General features: G+C 46.5%; 1 protein-coding gene across 1 annotated transcript; it reads left to right on the forward strand.

Annotated features, from left to right (window-relative positions):
* The first annotated feature begins 834 nt into the window (after nt 1–834).
* On the forward strand, nt 835–19910 carry LOC137526002 (prostasin-like). The gene is made up of 5 exons (XM_068247212.1): nt 835–902; nt 2605–2867; nt 12079–12212; nt 17924–18046; nt 19611–19910. Exons 1-5 carry the CDS (start codon nt 835–837, stop codon nt 19908–19910), a joined length of 888 nt encoding a protein of 295 aa, XP_068103313.1.
* Nucleotides 19911–20274: the final 364 nt, after the last annotated feature.

The following is a 20274-nucleotide window of genomic DNA, read 5'->3' on the forward strand; positions in this document are numbered from 1 at the left end:
ATATGACGTGGTTCGGGTATTTATTTACCCGAACCACGTGACCGTTCGGCCAATCAGAGCGCGTTCGGGTCCGAACCACGTGACCCGTTCGGCCAATCACAGCGCTAGCCGAACGTTCGGGGAACGTTCGGCCATGCGCTCTTAGTTCGGCCATATGGCCGAACGGTTTGGCCGAGCACCGTCAGGTGTTCGGCCGAACTCGAACATCACCCGAACAGGGTGATGTTCTGCAGAACCCGAACAGTGGCGAACACTGTTCGCCCAACACTACTAGGGACGGCCTTGCCTCTTGTGGTTATCAGTTGCCCGAAGAGAACCCTAGATAGCCATTTAGCAGCAACTACATACGCACAGTCCTTGTGGCGCAATTGGTTAGTGCATTTGGCTGGTAACTGAAAGGTTGGTGGTTCAAGCCCCCCCAGGGGTGTTTTGTGAAGGGAACTAATGTACCCTTCTTAAACTTGAAGATTGTATATAAACGTAAGCAGACTGCAGAGTGGTGCAGCAGAAGTGTGCTGGGCCCTTAACCCAGAGGTTGATGGATTGAAACCATCCTCTGCTAGGCATGATTTCATTTTTGCACCTCACTTTATCGCATGGGCAAAACGGTTTCCATAGCCCTGTAAGAGAAAGTGTAATAAAGGCCCTGCCGTAACATAGATATTACGGTAGCTAAGACTACTCCTGGGCCTTTCTTGTAGTTGAAGAGATGAATGAAATGGCTGGTTTCAGCCTGTAATGTTAGTTGACCTAGGTTTGATTGCCGGCCACTGGTGGTATAGCGTTGAGGAGAGCTGCCTTCTAAACAGTGGACCTGGATTTGATTCCCGGCCAATGGATATGAGCTGTGCTTTTGACACAAATCCCTGGAAGACAAGATCCTCCTCCTCCTTCGGAGGAAGGTAAAAGGATAGAAGGTGTTTTTAGAAACGTTGTTAAAGCATTTTAAAAGGCACTTCCGGTTTCTCTATCCGGATATCCAAATAGGTCGGATATCCGCGGATAATGCATTCGGATATCCGGGTTTATGCGGATATTTAAAAGGTCGGATTCGGATATCCGAACCGGATCCGGATAGCTGAAAATCTGGATCAATTCGGATTTTAAAAAGTACTATCCGAGCATCCCTGTTAAAAAGAGGAAGGAAAGTTTTCTCTCACCTCTCCAATGAAATTAGCCACAAACAAGACTGGATCAATATTTATAAGTGCAATAAGAAAACAATGAGCTATATGCAATTCTAGGTGATAAGAATCTCAAAATGTGCAAGCTTCTTATCAACTCACATCACTCAGAATTTACTAGAAAATTCAATCGTCCAAGCAATAAGAGCATAACTCCTTCGTCTTGTGATGGCCAAGTAGTCTTGCTCTTCGAAATGTAAATTACACAACTGTCTGTTACCATGGGAGAGGGAGGGGTTAACTTACCCATGCGTCAGTCTGATCCAATCTGCTCCATTCGAGTTCCACATCGTGTTCCACGTCACTCGGACCTGCATGTTGCGTCAGGTACGGTGAAGCATACAGTCAAGGAAAAGTATGCTTCATTCTTACTGTTTGCACATGTGTTCAGCGGTAAAGAACTGCATTGAGTGCTGTACGCCATTATACCGCAATAGTCCCGCAGCACTGTAAACGATTCTACCGGTGATGCATTGCCACGCGGCAAGCTGCAATACAAAGTAGCCATCATTCTGCACCACAACACGTCATTGTGAATGTAGCCTTCAAGGACAATTGTAGCGAGAGGGATATGAAGGCTGCCATATTTATTTCCTTTTATGCTATACCAGTTGCCTGGAAGTCCTGATGATCCTCTGCCTCTTTTAGCTGTAAGCCCTGGACAAGCATCCAGCAGATCAGGTGTTTCTGACATTATTGTCAGATCTGACAAGATTAGCCACATGCTTGTTTCCGGTGTGATTTAGACACTACTGCAGCCAAATTGATCAGCAGGGCTGCCAAGTAACTGGTATTGATTACAAGGAAATAAATATGGCAGCCTCCATATTCTTCTCACTTCAGTTCCCCCTTAATATTTCAGGTTTATTTCTTTTAAAGGGAAGATCGGCGTTGCTAAAAAAAAAAAAACTGCACTCACCTGGGGCTTCTTCCAGCTCCTGGCAGTCGATCTGTGCCCTCGTAGCAGCTCCTCTCCCTCCCGGCGTCCAGCGGTGAAGAAGCCGACCTCGCCAAGTTGGCTTCCGGGTCGGCGTCATGTGTGTTCCACGGCGCGGGTCACGTCGTGTACGTGACGTCATTGGGTCTCTACTGCGCAGGCGCAGTAGTTCTGCACCTGCGCAGTAGAGACCCAATGACGTCTCTACACCACGTGACCCCCCCGCCGTGGAGCGCACAGAAACCGACCTGGAAGCCGACCTGGTGAGGTCGGCTTCCTCACCGCTGGACGCCCGGAGGGAGAGGAGCTGCTACGAGGGCACAGATCGACTGCCAGGAGCTGGAAGAAGCCCCAGGTGAGTGCAGTTTTTTTTTTTTAGCAGCGTGAATCTTCCCTGTAAAGATTTTCTCTCTGGCAAATCTTAGTCAGAGATGCCATTACTGCCTGTTATTTTTACCTCTGTGCTTTATTTTACCCCTACAGTGATCCTGATGAAAGGAACTATCTCATTATCATTGGTACGATAAAGTTGTCTCAGTTGACAGGTGCCATTCATCACGTGACACGAATTATAGTTCCTCCATATGAGAAGGTTGGTGACCCTGGTGACATTGCCCTGGTTCAGCTTTCCAGTCCTGTCAACTACACCAAAAACATCATGCCAATCTGCCTGCCATCTTCCAATGTTACCTTCCCCTGTGGCATGGAATGCTGGGTCACTGGCTGGGGGAGACTATACTTTGCAGGTATGTCATTTACATCAATGTGTTTCCTGAAAGGGATGCCTATTCAAAACTATTCTGTCCAATGTACAATCTTTTTTATGAAGAAAAAACAGAAGGGCCGGCCCCGCTTGATGTATACTATATTTCTTTATTCAATCATAGGTAAGGCAGCAGTGACAAACCGCTGTTTCGGGGGAACCCTTTATCAAACTGCAGTACAAACACAAAACATTTATATTGCGCTTTTCTCCTGGCAGACCTAAAGCCCCAGAGCTGAACTAGGATGCACTCTATAGGCAGTAGCAGTGTTAGGGAGACTTGCCTAAGGTCTCCTACTGAATAGGTGCTGGCTTACTGAACAGGAAGAGCTGAGATTTGAACCCTGATCTCGTGCATCAGAGGCAGAGCCCTTAAAGAGACACTGAAGCGAAAAAAAATTATTATGGTATTATGATTTGTATGTGTAGTACAGCTAAGAAATAAAACATTAAGATCAGATACATCAGTCTAATTGTTTCCAGTACAGGAAGAGTTGAGAAACTCCAGTTGTTATCTCTATGCAAACAAGCCATTAAGCTCTCCGACTAAGTTAGTCGTGGAGAGGGCTGTTATCTAACTTTTATTATCTCAAGTGTTATTGGACTATTTACTTTTCCTCTGCTAGAGGAGAGGTCATTACTTCACAGACTGCTCTGAAAGACTCATTTTGAATGCTGAGTGTTGTGTAATCTGCACATATTATAGAGTGATGAAATGTTAGAAAAAACACTATATACTATAAATGTTAGAAAAAACACTATATACACTATAAAAATATGAGAATATTTTCTTTGCTGCTAATCTAGTAATTATTCATAGTACACAACCAATTCATTATATCAATTTTTTTTTCGCTTCAGTGTCTCTTTAACCATTACACTATCCAGCCAGTATAGTCAGTATAGATAAAGGGTTCACCCCAAAACAGCAGCCTGTCACTGCTGCCTTACCTATGATTGAATAAAGAGCTATAATATACGTCAAGCAGGGCCGGCTCTTTTGTTTTTTCTTGTCTGATGCTCCCCAGGAGGCACTGGGGTTTGGGCAAAGGCATGCTATTTTTCTATTTTTGATGATCGGTGCTCCCTTCCTTCTGTTCTTTGAATACTTTTTATGAACGTTGGCCTTAATTTGTTCTGTTACTAAAGGCCTCACAGCAATTGAACGGCAATATGATCTGGCCACAGCTTAAAGAGGAACTCCAGTGAAAATAATGTAATAAAAAAAGTGCTTAATTTTTACAATAATTATGTATAAATGATTTAGTCAGTGTTTGCTCATTGTAAAATCTTTCCTCTCCCAGATTCACATTCTGACATGTATTACATGGTGACATTGTTACTGTGGGCAGGTTATGTAGCTGCTCCTAGCTGTTCTGGCTGTTACAGACAGCTGTAAACAGCCATTTCCTATCTGTGAACATTGTTACATTGTGGCAGTTTACCCAGAGTACCGTGGGGACTCAGAGCTTCTTGTGGGAGGGGTTTCACCACAATATCAGTCATACAGCGCCCCTGACAGTCTGTTTGTGAAATGCAATAGATTTGTCATGTAAAAGGGGTATCAGCTACTGATTGGGATAAAGTTAAATTCTTGGTCGGAGTTTCTCTTTAAAGGACACCTATCCAACAACCAATCCTTCTGTAAACCTCACATACCTATAGAGCTTCTAGCCACACTGCATGACAAAGAGAGAGAGAGACACATTTGAATCTATATTTCCGCGGCGCGACAGATAGCAGCGAATCAGCGCGGAGCAGCGGCAATCGGTGTGCTCACGCAGCTAGCAGAGTGCTAGCTGCGTGCAGCAAAAAAAAAATTATGCAAATTGGCCCAGCAGGGCCTGAGAAATCCTCCAGCGTTCGGGGTTACCGCCAGGAAGGTTAAAGGGGTTCTTTCCGAATCATGAAAAAAATAAAAAGTGGTTTATGCATAAACTATTAAACATCCTTCTAAAATAGTGTAAAAAGTTTTTTTTTTTAAAATGAATGGTTTCATCAAAGAAACATGTAATGTAAACAGTGACGGATGATGGACTATGAGGCTGATCCATTTGTTAGGGGTGCTTTTTTTTAACTTTCATTTCACAACCATGACTCCTGCCTACCTAGTTCTCAGTGGTATAATCCACTGCTGGCAGGAATCGCCGTTACAGCTGTAACAGCTGAGCTCCGCTGAGCTCCTCAGTATGTGTTTACATTGTTCCTAGGCAACAGACTCCCGGTCTGTGCAAAGAGTCATCTGTGCAAAGAGTCATAAGCTGCTGGGAGAATCAGCCAGAATCAGTCCCATCTACACCATATGATTCTTTGTCAGATTCAATTCAATGTGATTCGATTCGATTCAATCTGACATGTCCGATTCATGATTTGATTCAATTTGAATCTAATTGAATCAAATCATGAATCGGACATGTCAGATTGAATCATATTGAATCAATGAATCGAATCGAATCAAATTTGACAAAGAATCATATGGTGTAGATGGGACTGATTCTGGCTGATTCTCCCAGCAGCTTATGACTCTTTGCACAGACGACTCTCTGCACAGACCGGAGTCTGGTTGCCTAGGAACAATGTAAACACATACTGAGGAGCTCAGTGGAGCTCAGCTGTTACAGCTGTAACGGCGATTCCTGCCAGCAGTAGATTATACCACTGAAAACTAGGTAGGCAGGAGTTAGGGTTGTGAAATGAAAGACAAAAAACCCACCTTTAACAAATGGATCATTTCATCCGCCACTGTTTACATTACATGTTGCTTTGATGAAACCATTCATTTTTTTACAAAAAGTTTTTACACTATTTTAGAAGGATGTTTAATAGTTTATGCATAAACCACTTTTTATTTTTTTACTCATTCGTATGCATGCGATCAGCAAATAACAAGAGATAATCCAGAGAAGGAACAGTCCTACCATGTGGAGTAGATATAGAGCTTGATTCACTAATCAGTGCTAAGTGTTAGCGCCGGAGTGAAAAGCCACTTAGTGTCCCTTATGTAGCTGTGTGCATCTTAACAGATGCACAAAGCTACATTGCGCAGCATGCGCAGTGCAGTGCGCTGATAACAGCACGCGGTGCGAAAATAATATCACACCCGCTATTCTGTATATGATGCAACGATAACGGCGAATTGGGTGCCCTAAAATGGCACACTGATGCGCAGTTTTGGGACACCCGTTATCCTTGCATCCTATGCGTCGTTATCGTCACATCATATACAGCATAGCGGGTGCAACTTTAATGTCGCACGTGTGCTGTTATCGGTGCACTACTCTGCGCGCGCTATGCGCAGTGCGAGATGTTTGGGCACAAGCTACCTAGCGCTGTAGTTTGTGCCCACTAACTCTTAAGGGCCCGTTTCCACTAGGGCAGTTTCGCTGGCGATTCTGCAGAGTTTCCCCGCACATGATTCGCACGGGGAAACTCTGCCATAGGGGATGACGGCGCCGCGGCGGAATCGCTTGCGGGAGCGATTCGCCCGGAACCCCCCCGCAGAAATCGCCGCGGAGGCTGCAAATCCCATAGCCGTGCATGGCACGGCTCACGGGATTCGCCTGCGATCCCGCCCACCCGCTCAGTGTGGCGTGCGTCTGCGAGCCGCACGCCGCAGTAGTGGAGACGAGCCCTAAGGCTCACTAACCGGCTTAGCACCGGGTAGTGAATCAGGCTGATAGTGCCTTAAAAACAATAAGTGGTTAAAATTCTGACTCATAGCCATTGGGGGGGGGGGGGGGTACACCTCTCTCTCTCAACCTTTGCAGGGTGAGCCACAGTGGGCAGAATGTTTTATAAGCCCCCTCCCCACTATTACCTTTTTCTTGGAAAAGCCCTACTTTGTATAGCTTACTTTTTGATATGGGAAGGTTTTAGAGGCATCCATTACCAACCAGTGGCTGCAACACTGAGCACATTGAGTAATGTGTGTACTGTTAGTGACATTCCCATTTGCACGTATTAACCCAGTGGCAAGTGACACTTTCTTGATAAAGGAAATGCCAAGAAAACACAGGTGTGGCACAAGTCCGGGTCACAACAATTAACCACTTGCCGACTGCCCACAGCCCATAGGCGGCGGCAAAGTGGTGTCTGCAATGACCGCAATACAACGATCGGCGGCGGCTCGTTGCGGACTAGCTGCCCCCTGGGGACTCCTGATCAATCCCTCTCCCCACCCTCAGCCCCCCCCCCCCCATGTACTGTATACATCTATTCTCCCCTGTAATCACCCACTGATCACCTGTCAATCATCCATCAATAACCCCCAATCAGATCAGACCCTAACCTGCCCCTTGTAGGCACCTGATCACCCTCCCACACCCTCAGATTGCCTGCAGACCCACCCTTAGATCACCGAAAGTGCATTGTTTACATCTGCTCTCCCCTCTAATCACCCACTGATCACCCATCAATCACTCTGTAACCACCTGTCACTGCTACCCATCAGATCAGACCTTAATCTGCCCCTTGTGGGCACCCAATCACCTGCCCACACCCTCAAATAGCCCGCCAGACCCCCTCTGATCAACTCGCCAGTGCATTGCTTGCATATATTCTCCTCTGTAATCACCTACTGATCACCTATCAATCAACCCGTCACCCCCTGTCACCACCTGTCACTGCTACCCATCAGATCAGACCCTAATCTGCCCCTTGCGGGCACCCAATCACCCGCCCACACCCTCAAATAGCCCCCCAGACCCCCTCTGATCAACTCACCAGTGCATTGCTTGCATATATTCTCCCCTGTAATCACCTACTGATCACCTATCAATCACCCCGTCACCCCCTGTCACCACCTGTCACTGCTACCCATCAGATCAGACCCTAATCTGCCCCTTGCGGGCACCCAATCACCCGCCCACACCCTCAAATAGCCCCCCAGACCCCCTCTGATCAACTCACCAGTGCGTTGCTTACATATATTCTCCCTGTAATCACCTACTGATCACCTATCAATCACCCTGTCACCCCCTGTCACTGCTACCCATCAGATCAGACCCTAATCTGTCCCCTTGCGGCCACCCAATCACCCGCCCACACCCTCAGATAGCCCCCCAGACCCCCTCTGATCAACTTGCCAGTGCATTGCTTGCGTATATTCTCCTCTGTAATCACCTACTGATCACCTATCAATCACCCCGTCACCCCCTGTCACCACCTGTCACTGCTACCCATCAGATCAGACCCTAATCTGTCCCCTTGCGGGCACCCAATCACCCGCCCACACCCTCAGATAGCCCCCCAGACCCCCTCTGATAGACTCACCAGTGCGTTGCTTGCATATATTCTCCCCTGTAATCACCTACTGATCACCTATCAATCACCCCGTCAACCCCTGTCGCTGCTACCCATCAGATCAGACCCTAATCTGCCCCTTGCGGGCACCCAATCACCCGCCCACACCCTCAAATAGCCCTCCAGACCCCCTCTGATCAACTTACCAGTGCATTGCTTGCATATATTCTCCCCTGTAATCACCTACTGATCACCTATCAATCACCCCGTCACCCCCTGTCACCACCTGTCACTGCTACCCATCAGATCAGACCCTAATCTGTCCCCTGCGGGCTTCTGATCCCCCGGCAAAACCCTCACCCGCCCCACCGCAGTGACAGAATTTTTTTTTCTGATCACTGTTGGTACGACGTAATTGTAGCTGAGACCAACCGTTATGCCACCCAATACACAACGGCCAATCCAAAAAGCTACTGTCCTCAGCCTTTTCGGTGGAAGCCACTCCAAGTTTACGAAAGTAACATTTTTGGGGGCCTTCTCCTTAACATGGATCTAGTCAAAAAGAATGTATTGCGGTCTTATTGTCTACGCACCCAATACATCACATGCCCATGTTCTCTGCTGCCATGTCCAGGTCACGATTTGAGAACATTCTGCGCTTCCTGCACTTCAGTGCAAATACAACCTGTCATCTAAAAGGCCACCCTTCTTATGACCGGTTCCACAAAATTCGGCCCCTCATAGACCACCTGTCATCAAAATTTGCAGATGCTTATACCCCTGAACAGTAATTTTAAGGCATTTGGTTTCTAGACAACTCCTCTCGGTTTTGGGCCCCTAAAATGCCAGGGCAGTATAGGAACCCCACAAGTAACCCCATTTTAGAAAGAAGACACTCCAAGGTATTCCGTTAGGTGTATGATGAGTTCATAGAAGATTTTATTTTTTGTCAAAAGTTAGTGGAAATTGATTTTTTTTTTTCACACAGTGTCATTTTCCACTAACTTTTGACAAAAAATAAAATCTTCTATGAACTCATCATACACCTAACGGAATACCTTGGGGTGTCTTCTTTCTAAAATGGGGTTACTTGTGGGGTTCCTATACTGCCCTGGCATTTTAGGGGCCCTAAACCGTGAGGAGTAGTCTAGAAACCAAATGCCTCAAAATGACTTGTGAAACCCTAAAGGTACTCATAGGACTTTGGGCCCCTTAGCGCAGTTAGGGTGCAAAAAAGTGCCACACATATGGTTTCGCCGTCCTCAAGAGAAGTAGTATAATGTGTTTTGGGGTGTATTTTTACACACATACCCATGCTGGGTAGGAAAAATATCCTGTAAATGGACAATTGTGTGTAAAAAAATAAAAAAAATCTCATTTACAGAGATATTTCTCCTACCCAGCATGGGTATATGTAAAAATACACCCCTAAACACATTATACTATTTCTCCTGAGTACGGCGATACCACATGTGTGACACCTAGGTGCGCTAAAGGGCCCAAAGTCCTATGAGCACCTTTAGGCTTTACAGGTGTGCTTACAATTTAGCACCCCCCAAAATGCCAGGACAGTAAACACCCCACAAATGACCCCATTTTGGAAAGTAGACACTTCAATGTATTCAGAGAGGGGCATGGCGAGTCCGTGGCAGATTTAATTTTTTTTTTGTCACAAGTTAGCAGAAATGGAAACTTTTTTTTTTTTTTTGTCACAAAGTGTCATTTTCCGCTAACTTGTGACAAAAAATAAAATCTTCTATGAACTCACCATGCCTCTTAGTAAATACTTTGTGATGTCTTCTTTCCAAAATGGGGTCATTTGGTAGGTATTTATACTATCCTGGAATTCTAGCACCTCATGAAACCTGACAGGTGCGCAGAAATGAGAGAGATGCTTCAAAATGGGAAAATTTACTTTTTGCACCATAGTTTGTAAATGCTATAACTTTTACCCAAACCAATAAATATACACTGAATGTTTTTTTTTAATCAAAGACATGTTGCACAATAAATTTGGACAAAAATGTATATAGAAATTTTACTTTATTTGACAAATTTTATCACAGAAAAAAATCATTTTTTTGACAAAATTCATATCTTTTTTGATGAATATAATAAAAACTAAAAATCACAGCAGCAATCAAATAGCACCAAAAGTAAGCTGTATTAGTGACAAGAAAAGGAGGGAAAATTCATTTAGATGGTAGGTTGCATGGCCGAGCAATAAACCGTTAAAGCTGCAGTGGTCTGAATGGAAAAAAAGGCTCTGGTCCTTAAGGGGTGAAAAGACTACGGTCCTTAAGTGGTTAACAAGGAAAGGCAGGGCCGGCCCGCTCATGAGGAGGGGTGAAACATTTGCCTCAGACGGCAGATCTGGGGGGGCGGCACCCGCCTGTCCATGCGCTGGGGGCCGCCGGCCGAGCTGGAGGGGTAGCGGGCAGAAAGGGGGTATTGGGCCTAGCGGCGGGGAGGGGGGTCGGACCCCCCCTCCCTCGCCTGGGTCCCCGGATCTGCGCTCCCCTCCAGCGTTAAGTACAATCCTGCATATGATGAAGAGGCAACGGGCGGGGGAATCACTCACCTCTTCCGCGTTCCATCGTGCGCTCCACTGACGTCACTTCCTGCAAGGCCGTCCACTTACAATGCAGTGGGCGGCGTTGTAGTAAATGACATCAGTGGAGCACACGATGGAACGAGGAAAAGGTGAGTGATTCCCCCGCCCGTTGCCTCTTCATCATGTGCAGGCTTGTACTTAACGCTGGAGGGGAGCGCAGATCGGGGGACCCAGGCGAGGGAGGGGGGGTCCGACCCCCCTCCCCGCCGCTAGGCCCAATACCCCCTTTTTACCCGCTACCCCTCCAGCTCGGCCCCCCCCCCCCCCCCCCCATGGCTGGGGGGGCGGCGATTTTTTGTAATTTTGCCTCAGGCAGCAAAAAGTCTAGGGCCGGCCCTGAGGAAAGGGCAGGGTAAAGATACTGGACTGCAGTGCTAAGGAGGAGGGCTGGATAATGGCTGCACTTGCGGACCTTATTGACTAAATAGAAGACAACATTAGCAGGCAGCCTCTTGTAAATTGCGTTTCATCAGGAGGCTGCAGTATGAGACAAATGCTGATTCACAGCAGTGCTTGTATAGGCAGTAAAGAGTTAATTTGATTAGAATAAATATTAGCTTTCTTTACTGCCTAGCCGATCACTGCAGTGAATCAGTGTTCCTTAGCTCCATGAAGATGCCCCCCATACAATCAGCACAAATAAAAATTCCATCATTTTTGGTTAGTGCTACGTTTGTGCCCATTTGTTCTGCAAAAATTAAGATTGGTGCTGCTTTCTTTTTGAAGATAATAGCACTTATTATTTCCAAAAAAATACCATCACCCAGCCTCTGTACAACAACCTACAGACATGGAACTGGTATGGCTGGGTCAGGGGCGTAACTAGGCCCCACCAGGCCCCCCTGCAAAAATTCTGAGCGCCCCCCCCCCCCCCCCCCTCACGAGGCCAGCTCGGGACCGTTTTGGGGGGCTGGAGGGGTCGCTGCACAAGGGGAAAGCCATGCCCACAGTCGGCGGGGAGGGGGAAGGTCCCCCCCTCACCTCGGGGCTCTCCCCTCTGCGCTCCTCTCCAGCTTAATAAGTGTACGGGCAGCGGCTTATACATACCTTCCTTCCATGCGGTCCAGACGCGACTTCCTGTTATACATCGCATCCCCTATTGTTACGCCAGTGGGCTGGGTAGTGCTGTGCGTATGTCTTTTGTGCTACAAAAAAAATCATCTTTCTATATTGTTTTTGAGATATTCACGTTTTTATAAAGTTCAAAAGTTCACTCAGCCCCCTGCAACATCGCAAAGGCTGGGTGACCCTGAGTGAACTTTTGTGAACATTCTATCTATTTATTAATACAGAAGTACTGAGCAACACCAAGCTTAATGTTGTTGATTGTCTGTTTTAGGAAATACTTCTGACACTCTCCAGAAGTTGATGGTTCCTCTAATAGATCATTCTACGTGTGCAAAGATCTATAATATTGTTAAGGAGGACATGATCTGCGCTGGCTACAAGGAAGGACAGAAAGATTTCTGCATGGTGAGATTTTCAAATGTTTCCTTAAAAGTCAGGGCCAAATTTGTACTTTCCACCACCCAAGGCCTGCTTTCACCAACCGCCCCTCTGGAGTCTAAATGGAGCCTGCACATGTGTTAGTGATGTTGTAGGGTGTGGTAAATATTATTTCCCCTCTGCATCCCAAAAGCATACTAATTAGTTAATTAGTTCCCCCAAACAATAGACCTTTGACAATGATATGGCAGGGATTAGATTGTGTGCTCCTCTGAGGACAGTCAGTGACATGACTATGTACTCTGTAAAGAGCTGCAGAAGATGTCAGTGCTATATAAACACATGATAATAATATGGTAGGACATTAGACTATGACTATAGTAGGATTAGATTGTGAGCTCCTCTGAGGACAGTTAGTGATGTGACTATGTACACTGTAAAGTGCTGCAGAAGATGTCAGTGCTATATATACAAATAATAATAATAATACGGTAGGACATTAGACTATGGCTATAGTAAGATTAGATTGTTAGCTCCTCTGAGGACAGTCTGTGACATGACTATGTACTTTGGAAAGTGCAACAGAAGATGTCAGTGCTATATAAACACATATTAATAATATGGTAGGACATAAGATTAAGACTATGGCAGGGATTAGATTGTGAGCTTCTCTGAGTCCTTCTCTGAGGACAGTTAGTGACATGACTCTCCTCATGCTATAAAAATACAACATAATAATATGGTACAACATTTGTGCCCCCATTGGTGTGCTCTAAAGCTAGTGCACAGCATTCCCCAAGTAGCAAGGTTGCCAATCAAAGTTTTAAGGAATGTAAAAGTAATACCTTTTAATGGCTAACTGATAAAGTTAAATAATGCAAGCTTTCTGGGATCTAGTCCCCTTCTTCAGGCATGCTTCCAGATGTAAGCTGTAGTAAAACACTGATGCAGGCAAATAGCAAACATGAAGATGGCAGTTGTGCTAGTTGCTGTTTAGAAGTTAGATGTCAGGTGATCAGCAGGCCGGAGCCAGTGAGCTTATGCAAGCAAACATACAATCTAGCAGGTTTCTGAAGATCATGAAGCCAAGTCAATCATGTTACATAAGGAGTCATGAATCCTGTTCATTTTTTTTGTTTTTTTCTACCTACATATATTGTTTGGCTAACACGGTACAGAAACATTTTTACTACTATAAGGAATGTAAAAAAATGTGGAATTGTGGACAGAAAAAGCAAGACAGGTAGTGCAGGCAAGGAAAGTAAAGATAGGGTGGTCGCAGACAGTAAGGCCCAGTTCACAATGGCATAAAAAAACAGTTCATTTAGTGGACTGTAATGGAACTGATCCTAACGCATGTGAATGCATCCAATGTTAATGGGATCCATTCACATTGCTCTGTTGAAGCGAATCTGTTTCTGGATCGACTGACCCACCACATTCACAGTGCAGGGTGTCACAGAATAAAATTAATAGAATAAGCTTTATTCGGCAAGTACGACAGGTGTTTGACCCGGAATTATTTGTGGTACAAAGGCAATTGGCATAGTGCAATAACAACAATATATTGCGATAACAGTATAATGCAATAACAACAACAACAGCAGCAGCATAGTGCAGATGGCAGCATATAGTGCTGGCGACTTTGTTCATGGCATGTGGTACAGTGTAACAGGTTAGAGTCGACATATGGGCATGCATTCCTTGTGCAGGGGCATCAGCGTAGCTGACAGGGACTAGAGAGGGGGCTTAGTTGAGGAGGAGGACCGCCTGGGGGAAAAAAGGTGTTTCTGTGCCAGGTGGTTTTGGTGGGAATGGTCCTGTAGCGGCAGCCTGAGAGAAGGAGGTTAAAGAAGCGACCACCTGGGTGGGAGGGGTATTGTGTGATCCTGTTGGCCCTGGACCTCAATCTAGATGTGTGGAGGAGGTCCAGGCAGGAGGAGGGGGGCATGGGTGACCTGATGATGCTCTCAGCTGCATTTATTACTTGCTGGAGTGCAGTGGTGCTCGGATGTAAGTTCGTGATCATGAATTGCAGTGAATCACGACCATTTTTATGCTATTCGCCTCCGGTATTCGGCTCCGTGGATACATTTTCAATCACTAAATTTCACCTCGGCAGACCATGAATGCGAAAATTTGATCGCATTCACGGCCGTGAAAATGGTGCAGAAGCTGTGGTTAGGTCGTGATTAGTGGAAATGCGCTCAAATGGGTGGAAATGACTTCCCTGGGCCAATCAGAGGCCCCCAGCCAGGCCCTAGCAACCAATCATAGGAGGGGAGGCTATGCCCTCCCCTCCTGTATATAAAGTGGCGGCCATGATGAAAAGCTCTGTCCTTGCTAGACTCTGATACTGAGAGGATCATCTCCAGGCCATTGTTGCTTCAGCAAGAGCATTTTTTGTGTCAAAACCCAGCATTTTTACTCCTAACAGTGCTCTTATACTGTACTTGTTAGCACTGGTGTAACAATAGTGCCTGCAGCCCCTGCTCCCACGTGGGGCCCAGGTCCCCCCCTGGGGCCCGATTGGGGCCGTTTTGTGGGGGCTGGAGGGATCGCAGCATGAGGGGAAAGCCGTGGCCACAGTCGGCGGGGAGGGGGGACGTCCCCCCCTCCCTCACCTCGGGGGTCTCCCCTCTGCACTCCCCTCCAGCTTAAATTTGTGTCCGGGCAGCGGCAGGCAGCGGCGGGCAGCAGACAGATACATACCTTCTGTGCTCTCCAGCCTGCGTTCCTCTCTCTAGTCTTTGACGCGATTACCTTTTATACAGGAAGTCGCGTCAGAGGCTAGCGAGAGGAACGCAGGCTGGAGCGCGCGGAAAGTATGTATCTGTCTGCTGCCCGCTGCTGCCTGCTGCTGCCCGGACACAAATTTAAGCTGGAGGGGAGCGCTTGTTAGCACTCCTGTTATACAGGAAGTCGCGTCAGAGGCTAGCGAGAGGAATGCAGACTGGAGCGCACGGAAGGTATGTATCTGTCTGCTGCTCAGACACTGCCCGCTGCTGCCCGGACACAAATTTAAGCTGGAGGGGAGCGCAGAGGGGAGAGCCCTGAGGTGAGGGAGGGGGGGAACGTCCCCCCTCCCCGCCGACTGTGGCCACGGCTTTCCCCTCATGCTGAGACCCCTCCAGCCCCCACAAAACAGCCCCGAGCGGGCCCACTCAGAAATTCTGCAGGAGGGCCCGGTGGGGCCTAGTTACGCCCCTGCTTGTTAGTTGTATTTCGGTAGCTAGCCAGTGAGTGATTACTGAAGTTAGTTGTAGTCAGTGTAGTCATAGTAGTGAGAGAGTATAATGATTAGTGTTTTTAGTGCATGCAGGCAGGTTCAGAAATTTTTTGTTTAAGTTGTAGCCCCTTATCACCTTGATAATCCATGCAATTTGGGGGATTGTAGCATGTATGGGTGCTTTGCTATTAACGTTAAAAGAAAATCCAGATCCATGGGCGTGATTTTCCGTGATTGTGTCATTCACGACCAAAAATCTGCATCAAATCGTGGACGCGTATCAAAATCTGAAATCAATCATGCCGGTTGCGGATCTTTCTCAGCAACGGCCGTGGTTGCAGAATTAGTGGATCTAGACATCCGAGCATCACTGCTGGAGTGCTTGTCTTTAACACTCGCCTCCGAGTAAAAAAAGTGATGGATGAGCGCCGGAGGTCTCCGATCTCTAAGAGCTTTATGCTACTTCCTGTTTACACAGGAAGTAACATGAAGCACTTACTGATCGGAACCTCCGTCACGATGGAGGTATGTATCCAGCCTGCCGCCGCCCACCTGCTGCCACTAATGATTGCAGGAGGGGGAGCGCTGAGAGGAGAGCCCAAGGTGAGGGAGGGGGAGGGAGGGAATGTCCCCCCTCCCCGCCGATGTGCGGCCACGCTCTCTTCTTATGTTGCGACCCCTCCTGCCCCCCCAAAAAGGCCCGGAGTGGGCCTCCCCGCAGGGGCCGGGGTTGCATCCCCTATTGTTACGCCCCTGCCTTTATCTTCTTGCAGACTCGTCTTTTTACTGACACCAACAGACAGGCAATCCCATTACCTTCTTGTAATTGTCTTTCTACTGTTCTGATTTGATTCCTGCTTTATGTGTGAGGAACACTCCAGAAGACCTAGTCTGTATAGCAATATGACTCCACACTGAAACCTCCACAGACAGTTTTACTTGATGAAATAAGACTCCAAGTATAATCCAAAGTATCTTTACTTGCATTTAATGCATACAGGGATGTATTTTAGGGCATTTTCATAGGTAAAAAGACAATGCAATTGCAAGGTACATATAGGATTACCTCACCAACTGACTCTATTCTAATCTATGACTGAATGATCTAGAAAATGGCTGCTGAGAAGGGAGTGACAGTTGTGATATCCTAAGTAGCTAAATCTAGCAGGGGAACTGAAACATACTATTACAAAAATAATAAAAAAACAAAGTTAACTAACTGTAATGATCCGCTCAGCTGGCTGCACAGGCAGACAGCTGTTTGACCATTCCTCTAGTCTGTGGGCTGCAGGTCTCTGGAAGAGAGACCTGTCTTTTCTTTTCAAGTCTTTTCAAGCAGTCTGACCTGCTCTGCTGCTGAGGGATGTGCATACATTTGTTATGCAAATCGCCTAGCTGCCTCCTTTGAAGGCTGGCAGTATAAAAGCCAGGTTTCCCAGAATCCTTTGCTAGTCATCCTTCATGGTTTGTAACTGATGAACTCTCCTAGAGTATCAGCCCTGTTTTTTTTGCTAAAGTTTATCTTAGAGTTATTCTTGGGACTGCACTAGGCAGCTCCTCTAGTGCAGTTAGATTGCTTTATCTGTTTTGTCTGTGTTGCCTCTTTGCTGTGATTCTCCCGTCGCCAGCGGTGGTCGAAAGGAAATCGTTCTGTCTGTCGGGGGTGCTAACCAGAGCAGCGGTTGCTACTGGTAGCCCCTTCTGTTCATCTGTTTGGATCGCACTAGCCTCTAGCGGTAGCGGCTGTGGATCCTTCTGATTTGTATTCTTGGAGTGTAAGCTGGAGCAGCGGTTGCTGCTAGCTACCTCACCTATCTCTCTTGCAGTGGATCCTGCTAAACCTATTCTGTACTTGGTTCACACTCGCTCTTGCGGAAAGAGCAGTGGATCTTGCTAGCCTGTTTCTGTACTTGGTTCGCACTCGCTCTGGCGGAAAGAGCAGTGGATCCTGCTAGCTCTGTTTCAGTACTTGGTTCACACTCGCTCTGGTGGAAAGAGAAGTGGATCTTTCCTGTCCTCTCCCTGAACCCGGATCGCACTCGCTCTGGTGGAAGAGCGGTGGATCTTATCTGTCCTATTCCTGTTTTCCGTTCGTCTGTCTGTCTTGTCTGATACTAACGCTTGCTGTAGGCTCGGTGAGGTAACCGTTAAGCAAGAGCTCGCGTTCTCTATTTTCGTGTTTGTGTGTCATTGGTTAGTTAGGGTGGCATACTTGTCTCTGTTGCGCTTAACGTGCGGAGACCGCGCCGTAAACACGTTCGCTGTTGCAAATGAGTGCAGTGTTCGCGTTTAGCTAGCGTTTGTTGTTTTCCTTATCTCTCATTGTGGTTTGCTGTGCCTTTGCTCCTCTCGAGCTCTGTCTTGATTCGGTCTTGTGTCACTTCTGGCAATCGCCTCTCTTCTGCGATTGCGTTCCCGCTTTGTTTCTGCTAATGTGTGTTCGCCGTCGCTGGGTGGCGACTAGTTTGGTGGACACACATTTGGTTTGTCTCTGTGCTCTCTTTCTTAGATGGCTATCGTGCCCTGCTTTGCCTTTATCTGTACAATTCCCATCTGGCATCTGTGGCCGTGCCGAGGCTGTGCTCGTCTGCACTCCACAGCTCCATCTGCCGTTGGGAATTGTCCTCTACAGGTGCATAGCACCTAACCTGGGTTCTACCTTAAAATTATACGCTTGTGGAGGATTTCTGCTGTGTCAGCGTGCGTCTTGTGCGCTGACCACGGAAACGATTCCGCAAACGTTACACTAACATAAAGAGTGGCTGTTGTGATAGCACAATGGTAAGTTACAATGTAGAATATTGGTAAATTTTACCAACATTCTACTAGCCAAAATTAGGCACCCACATTTCCTCATGCCCCATTTTCATGCACGCGGCAGAAGGAGGAGGCATTGTTGTGAGCTATCTCTGTGAGCTGGCTGAATAGCTCCAACTTGACCCATGGCAGACATCACGGGATGCCCGCATAGAGAGCAGATTGTTAAATTGACCCCAAATTATTATTATTATTTTATTTATTTATTTTTTTTAAAACTATTGTTTCTTGTCTAAATGAAGGTTTAGCGTGATCAGGAGGAAAAAGGTAGCCTTTACCATTGTAATTTTGTAATATTACAGATAATGTGTAAAATATGTAAATACATTAAGGATACTCTTTCGGATTATGTGAAATTGAAATTTCCACATTTCCCATGGAAATTACATTTCCGCATCGGAATGCATAATACGTAAATTCGCATGCGGAACACGGATTTTCACGGAAATGCAAAAATTTGCATTAAAGCAATAAGAGAATGTAGAAATGTTTGTGTCGGAATGCTTAAAAATGTTCGCAATACCAATATTCTTTAACCACTTAAGTACCGCGGTGTTAAATGCCCCTAAAGACCAGGCCATTTTTCCTAAATTGGGCCACTGCAGCTTTAAGGGCTCGCTGCAGGGCTGCACAACTCAGCACACAAGTGATTAGGGAGTCTGATCGCTCCCCTAATTTTTTTTATTTTTTATTACAAATATTTGTTGTTGTTTTTTTAATTTAAAAAAGTGTATTTTTTTATATTTTCCCTCCCTCCCTCCCTCCCTCCCCCCGGCTAGCCAATGACTGCGATCGGTGGTGCACCGATCGCTTCTGTTTCCCCCAGGGGGACAGCCGTGTCACACAGCTGTCCCCAGTACAGCGCTGCTGCAGATCGCAGCGCTGTACAATGTTTACAGATGGCGGTTTCACCATCTAAGAGTCTCCGAGCGGCGTTCGCCGCTGGGAGACTGAAGGCAGAGCGTAGCTCCTCCTTCCAAGCGGAGATGCGCGCGCATCCTGGGGCTGCTGCCGCGTTAACACCATTTGGCGTGGAGTGGTCAGCAAGAAGTTAATTTTAAGCCAATCAGAAGACTTAGAATGAATAAGCCAATCAGAGAATGTGGAAAGTTTTGCATCAGAACGCAAACATTTTCTTGCATCGGAAGAAGGAAATTATTGGAAATACGCAGTGGGCGGAAGGCAGAAAACATAGTGGTAATTGACATTGGTGGTAAGAGGCATTTCGACAAAAGTGGAAATCGACATTTCCGACCATCTCTAAAATACAAGTTTAGTTTTATCGACCTGTGTGATTTTGAGCCATGTTCCTACAAATTTTCTCTCTGCATCTTTGATGAAAATTGCCATTAAAATTTATTGACAACATTATTTTACAGGGCGACTCTGGTGGACCTCTGGTGTGTAAAGTACAAGGTATCTGGTATCAGGTGGGCATTGTAAGCTTTATAGGTGTACCGTGTGGTCTTCCAAACCAACCTGGGGTTTACACCAGTGTGGCGTACTATGAGAAGTGGATCCGAAGATACATCCCTGATCTGACTTTCACCAATTTATCTGATATTCCAGAACCATCAGTGCCATGTGCCGGGAACACTGATGTCCCAAACATCACACAGACAATGCTTCTTCTAGCTGCCTCAGTCCTTGGCCATGCCATGTATATCTTGTGGGGATGAGTCCATAGGACAGACAACAGTGATGTGGACAGCTGTTTCTATAAACAAAATTGTTTCTTGATTATTATAATAGTATTTATGTGATTCTTTTGAAGCTTTTGCTGATGGAAGTCACACATCATGGTTTCCAGATTTTCTCACAGATTTAATTTATTGATATAAACAGCTTCTATGTTTATATCATGATCACCCATGTCCCTTTTAACACTTACTTTTTTTCTGGTGCGCGGGGGGGGGGGAGGGGGCATAGGTGAGCGCCAAAATGCTGCTGCTGGCATCCGAAGGGTTTGTAACCTCCTCACTCTAGACCATACATGTCAAACTCTGGCCCTTGGACCAAATCCGGCCCCCAGAGCCATTAAAA

The sequence above is a fragment of the Hyperolius riggenbachi genome, chromosome 7, assembly GCF_040937935.1.
Source record: "Hyperolius riggenbachi isolate aHypRig1 chromosome 7, aHypRig1.pri, whole genome shotgun sequence".
NCBI lineage: Eukaryota > Metazoa > Chordata > Amphibia > Anura > Hyperoliidae > Hyperolius > Hyperolius riggenbachi.